General features: G+C 43.0%; 1 protein-coding gene across 1 annotated transcript in view; it reads right to left on the bottom strand.

Annotated features, from left to right (window-relative positions):
• Positions 1-1,010: 1,010 nt before the first annotated feature.
• abcg5 (ATP-binding cassette, sub-family G (WHITE), member 5) overlaps positions 1,011-11,137 on the bottom strand; it is a 19,146-nt gene continuing 9,019 nt past the window's right edge. Inside the window, exons 6-14 of the mRNA XM_060072411.1 lie at positions 9,921-10,060; positions 9,255-9,384; positions 8,176-8,389; positions 6,352-6,557; positions 4,432-4,570; positions 3,984-4,057; positions 3,369-3,480; positions 3,016-3,128; positions 1,011-1,632 (exon numbers count right to left, since the gene is read on the bottom strand). Of these exons, the coding sequence (XP_059928394.1) occupies positions 1,451-1,632; positions 3,016-3,128; positions 3,369-3,480; positions 3,984-4,057; positions 4,432-4,570; positions 6,352-6,557; positions 8,176-8,389; positions 9,255-9,384; positions 9,921-10,060 (1,310 nt within the window). The 3' untranslated portion in view covers positions 1,011-1,450. The remainder of the gene's footprint in view (positions 1,633-3,015; positions 3,129-3,368; positions 3,481-3,983; positions 4,058-4,431; positions 4,571-6,351; positions 6,558-8,175; positions 8,390-9,254; positions 9,385-9,920; positions 10,061-11,137) is intronic.

Genomic DNA, 11,137 nt, shown 5'->3' with positions numbered 1-11,137 from the left:
TGATATACATGGACAGGATATCGAGGCGTAGTCGTGGTGGGGAGGGGTTGCAGTTCGGTGGTCTGAGGATCTCGTCACTGCTTTTTGCAGATGATGTGGTCCTCATTGGATCATCGGCCTGTGACCTTCAGCACTCACTGGATCGGCTGGCGGCCGAGTGTGAAGCGGCTGGGATGAGGATCAGCACCGCTAAATCTGAGGCCATGACTCTTAGCAGGAAACCGGTGGATTGCTTACTCCGGGTAGGAAATGAGTCCTTAGCCCAAGTGAAGGAGTTCAAGTACCTTGGGGTCTTGTTCGCGAGTGAGGGTACTATGGAGCGTGAGATTGGCCGGAGAATCGGAGCAGCGGGGGCGGTATTGCGTTCGCTTTACCGCACCGTTGTAACGAAAAGAGAGCTGAGCCGCAAGGCAAAGCTCTCGATCTACCGGTCGATCTTCGTTCCTATCCTCACCTATGGTCATGAGGGCTGGGTGATGACCGAAAGGACGAGATCGCGGGTACAAGCGGCCGAGATGAGTTTTCTCAGAAGGGTGGCTGGCGTCTCCCTTAGGGATAGGGTGAGAAGCTCAGCCATCCGTGAGGAACTCGGATTAGAGCCGCTGCTCCTTTACTTAGAAAGGAGTCAGCTGAGGTGGTTCGGGCATCTGGTAAGGATGCCCACTGGGCGCCTTCCTTGGGAGGTGTTTCAGGCACGTCCAGTGGGGAGGAGACCTCGGGGAAGACCCAGGACTAGGTGGAGAGATTATATCTCAACACTGGCCTGGGAACGCCTCGGGATCCCCCCGTCAGAGCTGGTCAATGTGGCCCGGGAAAGGGAAGTCTGGGGCCCCCTGCTTGAGCTGCTCCCCCCGCGACCCGACCCCGGATAAGCGGATGACGATGAGGAGGGTAATACCTGATACTCAACATCATAAGGACCCTTTAAAATTGGTTTGATTGAAAATAATATAACCTTTAAAGATTGATTAAAAAATATATATATTTGTTTTTGATTAAATATGAAACAGTTTAAAGTTGACAAAGTTATTTTAATCCATTTTATGATACTTTGTCAGCATATAGATCATCTGGCAGGTAATCGATTCCATCAATCCATCCAATCACTTTTCAGGTGCAAAGTGCAATGATCATTGGTTTCAATGTAAATTGGTTTGGACATAGCCTTGTCTTTTAACAGTATAGATATATATTTTTTAAATATATCCTTCAAGCATCCACATACTGTAGTTCGTGGCTAGTACACAAATACACATTTATGTCATAAAGATACAATCAATAATGATGACAAAATAAACTGAAGCTCAAATACCTCAAATTAATTGCCACAGTCCCTTAATAAAATCTACTAAAACTATTGGGTGCCAGCATCGATTGACTCCATCTGGACCAATCAGAATCACCGACATGTGCTTTGCAGGGTAGAAAAAACCAGAACCTCGTGCCGGTGTCAGTGTCGAATGAGGCGGTCTCTGATCTTGAAGCTGGCCACCCCGAGCAGCAGGAGGGCGGGTAGGAAGGAGTAGAGGAGCACAAAGTCCAGCGTGTAGCGCGACAGGGCCCCGGGGTAGCCCTGGTCGATGATCTGACTCCCCTGGGCGATCAGACACGCCCCGGGGACCACACTGTTACCTGGGATGACAGCAAATCAGTTAACCGGACTGGAGAAACCTTAATGGATGCTGGAGATGGAAGATCAAGGTTGCTCTAATCTCAACAGAACTTGTTCATATTGAGATGAATAATGAACACCAGCCTGATCACTAGTCTGTAGCAGTGATTCGATTCCCAACCCCCGGTCCCCGGACCGGAGCCGCTCCGTGGACCCGTTAGAACCAGGCTTTGAAATAATTCCAGAAAAGAAAATAATTAACCGCAGGCGGGGATTAACGGGGTCCGAGCAAAATGAAAAGTCAAGAACACACTAATGGAAGATATATAAATGACATATTATGAAGGAAAGATCTTGATGTTCCCCTTAATGCCATACTGTGCCTCGGCTTTCAGGTGACTGTGCTGCAGAGCAATGGCCGAATGTCATGTTCAGCATTGTCTAATCGGGATTCAAACTCTCAAACTAAGGATCACCAGTACAAGGCATTATCCCATTGAGCCACTGACAAACCTGAAATGTAGCCTCATTCACATGATGAAAATGTCGATTGATGAGCACAAAACATCAAGAAAACTCCAAGCACACATTTCACAAGAGAATTAAGGGCTTTCTTAAAAGAGTACAGATCTGAAAATATGCACTGTTAATGGTATCCACCTATAATGATAGCCTTATGGTAGTTATACAATAACAATGGTCATATAGGCAAAATGGTATGAGACTGTGGACGTTTGGCTTTTCTATGAAATTGTGGGAAAAGTATACATTTTTAGAGCAAGAAGACCAGTGTAGGCTTCAGTATGACTTTTACAGAATTTGAGGGGAAAAATAACGTCACAGAAGCAATAGGGGCCAAGCAGCTTCGCTGCTCGAACCCCTAATAATGTCATATTTCATAACTTAGGCTATATGAGTCATGTTATTTCCTGCAACACGAAGACTCCATACACTTATTTGTAATGAGAAAAGGGAAACATTTTGTGAATTGTTCTGAAAGTTCAAACGTAAATGCACTGTGTCTTTGCACTACTTTTGTATTCATTTATGTCTCAGGTGACTTTTATTGTGTTCTTATAAATGGTATTCTTTATATTATTGAATTGTTGAGACTCAAGCATTTCATTGCTGTTGTTTTAATGGTTGTCAATATGATTTCTTGAAAAACAGCCACATCCTTTGTTTAAAAATGATGCATCTTTAAATTAAGGCATTCAAATTGACTACCGGTCCTCCAATTATTTTTATAAATATGCCAAAAGAGGTTTGGAAACCCTGGTCTATTTGATTATGAATCGAAAGTTGAAAATTAATCATTTAGATGCAATCTAAGATCTTTATATTATTCAGATAAAAAAATATATATTTTCTTATTGATTGTGTCGGGGGCCTGGGACACTCACTGCAGGTGAAGTTGAGTTCATGAAACTCTGTGACGATGAGCAGCTCACAGCTGTACTTCTGGAAGGTCAGGTAGCTGAGCCACTGGAACACCTCTGGCATCTGCTGGGTGCTTCTGCAGGGAGCAGTGAGCAGTGGGTTGTTATTCCTGCTTTGGCTCTTGTCACAGGTATTATGAGCCAAGTTCCCAACCGAAAAAGGTTAGGGTTCATATCAAAAATGACTTGGATCCAGGCTCTACGTAAAAGAGATATGTAACAGATCACAAAGCTACATCTCATGAATGACTCAAAAAGAATGTTAGTAAAAATAAAAAAAATCGCCAATTTTTTATCCAAAAAGAAGAAGCTGTTACCTGAGGAAGCCGGAGCCCACCAAGATGCCAGCGATATTGAGCAGGGCCACGCCACTGTTGATCATGTTGGGGTTCTGCACCACCCCCAGCAGAACCACCGTCAGCCACTCACCTGGGAAACAATACAGACAATGACCCCATGAGAAAACACTGACACATCCATTACAATATTAATATAATACAATACAGTACAGTATATTTAATGTCAATAACTCAATACATATCTACATATAATGCAACACACTTAATGCTTGGCAGCAGTCTGCCATCCTGCAGAAATTACTTGTCATAAGCCACGGCTTGATTCGGCTCCTCTCAAATCTGGTATCGGGCATCCAGCTTTCCTGATACTGCAGAAACCAGATACATCACACCTGATCGTATCGCAAAGTATTTGTGTGTGTGTAAGAGTGAGTAAATATTAAATTGGCTGCATTTTCTAACTTTTCTCACCAGTTGCCCTTCAAAGCAAGCTCGTCGGGAGCAGTTGAGTTAACTGTCTTGCTCAGGGACACCTCGACACTCAGCTAGGAGCCGGGAATCCTCCTAGTGACCCACTCTACCTACTGAGCCGCTTCTCACCATTGATATAACAAACAAAGGGATGTAACCAACCTATGATATGAGGCACAAGGACCACAGCGGAGAAACACAGGAAGCGCATGGTGTCTGGATGCATGCCCACCGTCCTGTCAGAACAACACAGAGGCTGGAATACTGTTTACTGAGGCCTTTATCCCTTGAGATTCCATCAGCAAAAGTATCCCGATAAAGGAGTCATTAGGAATTGGTCCTGATTATAATCTGACCCATAACAACCTCAGATTTGGTAGCCAATCACATCTGTTATATGTGGCCAAGCGTTATACGTAATCGCCTGAGGCCGTAGCGCAGGAAACGCTCAAACACTTGATAGGATTCACTGATATGTATCGTCTGTCCCAGAGATGTTCAGACCGACAATTTAGCTTATTTTCAGTCGATGAAAACATCTGGAGATGAAGCAGGATGTGTGAGGCGTATGGTGATAGATAGACTCTAGCATCAATCTCCAAGGGCCTACCAGTAGAGGAAGGAGGTGAAGATGAAGACACTGACGATGCTGAAGGGCAGGATGTGGAAGACGTAGGCCAGGAACATCTGCCACTTGCTGTAGAGCCCGTCCTGGCTCTCCTGGTCTGAGATGGCCCGCAAGGACGTGACTGAGAGCAGATATACAAACACGCCGTTCAAATGACATACTTTACCACTACACTCTGCTCTTCACTTTTCTTTCTTTCCTTCTTCTTTTTTTCTATCGATATTGTCAATATCATGTTGTATGAGTGGCACTTGTTCTGGAATAGTAATAATTTGTATGAAAATTCCATTCAAAGCCATTCCATTCAAAATCAATATCATTGAACCATGGCACGCTCTCAAATGCATGTGATGAAAATTAATGTGGCAAGAGGGGGAGCCAGCCAAAGGGGCCAAAGGTCAGGATGCAGGATAAAGTGCCAAAGGGGCCAAAGGTCAGAAGGAGAGAGAGAGAGCAACGTGGGACAAGGAGAGGTGGGCTCACCTTGACCTCAACGCAGTCAAGGCTAGTCGAGAACAGAGCTCACTGACATACACTGAGGGACTTGGCTTAAGTAGAGTTGGGATGATGACACCAGTCTGTCTAACAAACGTCTCTCACTGTGAAACCATGTTGCAATGTATTAGACTATTGTTCAAAATGCATATATACAACAAATACCACTCAACATGCACCATGTTAGACCAGTTATTACTTATTAACCCTTGTTTAGACATTGCAAATGTTAGCTAGAAAATAGTTAATATGTGCAATATCATATCAAGTGTATATTTGTGTGTATTGTGAATGTCTATTTCCATACACGTGTAACATCATGTTATAATCTCTGTCTGTCTGTCTGTCTGTCTGTCTGTCTGTCTGTCTGTCTGTCTGTCTGTCTGTCTGTCTGTCTGTCTGTCTGTCTGTCTGTCTGTCTGTCTGTCTGAGATTGTAAGGTTACCATTTGCCCTAGTGCCTGCTATAAATACCAACCATAAACACAGCCAACACTCACAGTGATACATAGAGATAGTGTAATGACACTCTGATAAAGATAAGGTTTATACATTGGTTCAATTTCTTTAAAAAAAAAAAAAATTGAAATGGGTACTGTTAAAGTAGGTAAACAAAGTACAATTATGATTCAAACACTAAAATGTGAAATGTTTCATATGCATGAAATGTGTGTATAAGTACGGTATTATAGAAATATGTTGATGTCAAATGTGCATCTTGTGTAAAACTTAAATGAATGAACTCAAAGTAAACGAATGGGTTATTAGTTATGTATCCGCATAATCTATGGTTACAATACAAATACCTAGAAAAAACATTTACATTCATCCTGTCCAAATTATCTCAGTGTTTGCTAAAGATATAACCCCTACCCTTCACAGATTACAGAAAACAATAAACTCTCACTTCAGGCACGTAAATGTAAATAATATATCATATCTGATAATGAAAACAACTTCTACCTGAAGACTCGACACATTACAGCTCTGAATATGATACAAATGAGTGAAATTGAGATATCTCCGTGCAAGGTAGTGTAAAAATATGGATACATATATGTCCAGGTCAATATATGGAGGTCTGCAACTGAAGGTATTGATAAAAACATTTGGCAATTTATCCCCATCTTTTTTTTCCTTTAAATTTCCAAAATAATATCAAATGCTCACCCAAAGTTACAAGAGCCCAAAGAGATGCCTTAAATGTCCACTCTCTTTCTGACCAGTAGCCAAGCAACACTAGCGTTTATTACTGTATCATCAGAATTTCTGAAACTATGTAAATCAGTATTCAGAATTGAAGATATGTCCATAATGAATAACACAACATTCTGAATAAATAATGGAGAAGAGAAATGTAATGAATGGCCTGAAGTTGAGTGGGAGGCTGTAAGGGTGCGGGACTCACAGAGTGCCACGGCGTTGAGCATGCCAGTGTATGGCGAGGCGCCCACCGCCTGGTAGATGATGCCGATGCGGTCCTGCACCGCACCCTTGGTCACGTCGGAGTCCAGGCGCACCACAAAGAAGGCGATGAACAGGCCGTAGATCAGGTTCTGGGACAGGCGCATCAGGACCCCCATCCTATCCCGAGACAGATTACGCATGGTGCGCCTGGACACACACACACACACACACACACACACACACACACACACACGCACACACACACACACTTAAAATACATTCTATTTTTGTTTCTAAGGGGTCTCTATCTCACAAAAAAAGAGTGTGCATCGCGAACATAGCCAAACAAGGCTATACAATTAAATAGGCAATAACTTCACATACGCACACAACACTTCTCTCCTGGCTCCCTTGTGTATGGCAGACTCTGTTTGTCGTCAAACATCGCTTCTGGTGTCCGGCCATTGAAAGAGAGGTTGGGGAATATCATGTGGCTGCGTGTGCTGTGGCTGCCAGAACAAGGTCTCCCAAAGCCGACCTCCTGGTCTCCGGCGCTCATTCCCTGTGCCTCCCCTGGTTTGCATTCTCCTTGGATTTGGTCACTGGGCTACCCACTTCTTTCGAAGGTGGATACATTTTTCCAGATAGTGCATTTCCTCCCTCTACGAAGCTGCCCTCCGCCACAGTGACGGCGGAGGCTAGCCGATATTTAATAATGACAGACTTTTAATTCGGGGTTTCAATTATATTCTTTGGACTGACAGAGGTTTCCATTCATTGGGCGATGTCTCTGGAGTTGATGGTCTTCGTTCATTAGAGGATTTATTGATACAGTTTCCACACACCTTTTATTTTACTTACAATGAAGGGCCGTCGTGAAAATGTGTTGGATCCCTTGGAAAGAGTCACTGCATAGGCTCCCACTGCAAGTCTTGGACAGTTTGGGTGCTACAGGTGGCTTACTTGCCACACTATATGGGTACATTTAGAGGGATGACATTCCAGATTCTGACCTAAAAAGGGAAGTTGCAGTGGTCCCCCTATGTGTATCCGGTTTTGAATTTGAATTTGTCGTCTGCTGCCTCTGTCTTGATCCTCAATGAACTTCCCCCCCTACACCTCCCACTCACTAGTAAAAAAAATATTTGTTGGCCTGACTGCAGGTAGGAAAATTATTACCACAGGCTGGAAGCAACCACATTCACTTTCACTGAGGCAATGGGTTAAATACCTTTGAGTTGAGTGTCAGCTATTTCAGTTTTACATTACTGATCTTCCTTGGTCTCTGAGGTTTTATTTTGGGTCCCAACTTGTATTGGTCAGTCCCTAGTACCTAAGTCATTATTCGGTGAGTGCAGCCTGTTGTTAGTTAAGGTCTACTTTGTTGGACATAATATTTCCAACTGTACATCTTGGGATCTTTACATTTGATCTGTATCTACACAAGCCAAGGAGATTTAGCATTGTTTGTCTTCATATATTGCAATGTACTTGTGTGGACGGGGTGTGTTTGCGCTGTAATTGGGAACGCTAGAATTAAGATGAGGCCTTGTTTTGTCATTTTTTGTGTGATTTCAAAGTAAATAACTTACCACAAAAAAAGGTTATAATCTTGTGCAACATGCACATTGACCCTTCATACACTTGCAAGAACACATGGACACATAAGGATTACTAAGGAAGTCTTACTACCAAGGTATTAAGACTTGTAGTAATGTATTGAATATATACGCTACAAAAAAACAATCATTTCATTCTGGTCTTCAATGTCGAGACCCTCGATGTATAGAGACAGGGACAAGCTGAAGAAGAGCAATGAACCGACCTGAAGAGGACCCCCATTTTGACCAGGCTGCTGGGAGACTCTTTGCTCTTGAAGGGGATGGCCGCCTTGTTGCTGACCCGGAGGCTCTGTTCCATCTTTCCCAGCATGCTCTGGTAGATGGCTGAGCCTTGATAAGAGGAAGTGATGTTGTGCATACGGCTGAACGTGGCTGCCTCCCTCTCCACGCTGCGCGTATCCACCGACGTGAAGTCGACTGTCAAAAACAACCAGACATCACACATCAAACAAGAACAACCAATAACAGCATGAATGACAAATGGTCAAAAAAGATACATAAGTGTGCAAAATTACTGCCTTCACTGGTTTCAAATTACTGATTTACTGTAACATTGCAAGGAAAATACTCCTTCAATACAGTGTTTTAGGCTTAATTCACGGTTCTGTGTACAGCATGTATGGTGGCAGCTTTTAAGCGGCCTCTTCTGAGAGCGGATCGATTTATTTGTTCCCTTCTTACTAAAAATACAAACAAAGATGTCCCTATCGCATTCCCGAGGTTGAAAAATTGTTTGCCACTTCCACTCTACCTGGTCATAGGTAGCCCATCTATATATTTGACATCTGCCAGTCAGAACGTCAGACGTCACGCTCAATAGGCCAGACAGAAGACGGCAGTCAATAATTTTTCACACATAGAATTGGGTAATTGTAGACCATAAATAAGACCATAACTATTAAACCATATTACATGAACTTAAATATTATAATTATTTCAATAGTATTATCAATCTTAATCACTCAAATTAATTTGCAAACATAAATATCAAAATGGCTCCAACAGCATGTTTGAAAAGATCTGCGTTGTGTCTCAGACACATGACAATCTCTGCAGAGCTTCTTGGAATCCTACTTCCAAATGACATTAACAGGTACACAAGGTGGCAGCATCGTCTTTCTGCTCCACTGAATGATGTGAAAAAGATCTTGCCAAATCTTTGAAACTCACTGCTTTGTGTTTGTGTATGAATATCTAATATTTCAATATGTAGTGTACCACAACACCTAACACTAACATATGATTATTCTATACAGATATGATCAGTAGAGGGGATACATGCCATAGATGTCAAATGGGTTGCAGTACTCGGGACACTCGTATCCACACTGACTGAAGAAGTCCACCATCTCCCCCGGCTGACCGCAGAACACCAGCTCACCCCGACTCATTACGGCAATCCTACTGAAGACCTACACACACACACACACACACACACACACACACACACACACACACACACACACACACACACACACACACACACACACACACACACACACACACACATTGAAACTCACACACACACAGACACACGGACACAAACACACACACACACACACACACACACACACACACATACACACACACACGCACACACACACACACACACACACACACACACACACACACACACACACACACACACACACACACACACATTGAAACACAGACACACACACACACACACACACACACACATTGAAACACAGACACACAGACACACACACACACAAACACACACACACATATACACACATGTACACACGTTCAAACAAACACACACACACACACACACACACACACACACACACACACACACACACACACACACACACACATAAACACACACACACACACACACACACATACACAATACAACTTTTAAAACAACTTTTGGTGATTGAATATATTATTTAATATATATAGTGTCTCTTCTGAAACCAACCCTGAAGAGCTCCGAGCGCGGTTGATGGATGGTAACTATGACGATTCGGTCTCTCCTGGCCAGCTCTGCCAGCAGTACCACGATCTGATTGGCCGTCATGCTATCCAGTCCAGTGGTCGGCTCATCCAATAGGATCACCTCTGCAATGATCAACCCAATAACATAATTAGCCTTAGGAAATTATGTCACACATCAGGGATTATTAAGAACAGAATGAACCTTCTCAACTTAATATTCTAACTTTGGAAAGGTTTAATATACTTTCATAATAAGTGGCACTACCAAGATTCTCACAGGACCAAACTTAACTCGTTAAGATAAGCAAGTCCCCTTTTTTGGTTAATTACGCTAATTAGGATAATCAAAAGATTGCCTCTTTACATTATGAGGCAGTGTGGAATTAGCTCATGCTTTAATTGTAAGATTAATTCATTTCCTGGTTGATTAAAGAAGCATAGAATGGAAACACTTCATTACTGCTTGAATAAATGTGTGTGTGTGTGTGTGTGTGTGTGTGTGTGTGTGTGTGTGTGTGTGTGTGTGTGTGTGTGTGTGTGTGTGTGTGTGTGTGTGTGTGTGTGTGTGTGTGTGTGTGTGTGTGTGTGTGTGTGTGTGTGTGTGTGTGTGTGTGTGTGTGTGTGTGTGTGTGTGTGTGTGTGTGTGTGTGTGTGTGTGTGTGTGTGAATGTTATCAGGGCTTGTTCCCCAGAGAGATTGAAGGGTCCAAAGCCTCGTTCAGGATTATACCGGCCAGGCACACACACTCATGACACAAACACCCACACACACGACCACACACAACCACACACACACGACCACACACACACACACACACACACACACACACACACACACACACACACACACACACACACACACACACACACACACACACACACACACACACACACACACACACACACACAATTTGGGGGACTTAGTTCACACTGGTTTGTGATAACCTGCTTTTCATTAGCCTCCTTCATCAACTCTGCTAAGGTCTCAGTTCACTTTGCTCTGCAAACTTGGCCAACTCTGTTAAAGCTGATATATTCGGTGACAGTAAAGTGCCAACTCTGTTACAGCTGATATATTAGGTGACAGTAAAGCGCTAACTCTGCTACAGCTGATATATTAGGTGACAGAAAAGGGCTAACTCTTTTAAAGTGATATGATCTTTGTGCAGTGGATGTTATACAGTTATAGCTTGTACTAATC

The sequence above is a fragment of the Gadus macrocephalus genome, chromosome 15 (assembly GCF_031168955.1).
Source record: "Gadus macrocephalus chromosome 15, ASM3116895v1".
Lineage (NCBI taxonomy): Eukaryota > Metazoa > Chordata > Actinopteri > Gadiformes > Gadidae > Gadus > Gadus macrocephalus.
The sequence above is the reverse complement of the archived record's forward strand: the minus strand, read 5'-3'. Positions and strand labels throughout refer to the sequence as shown.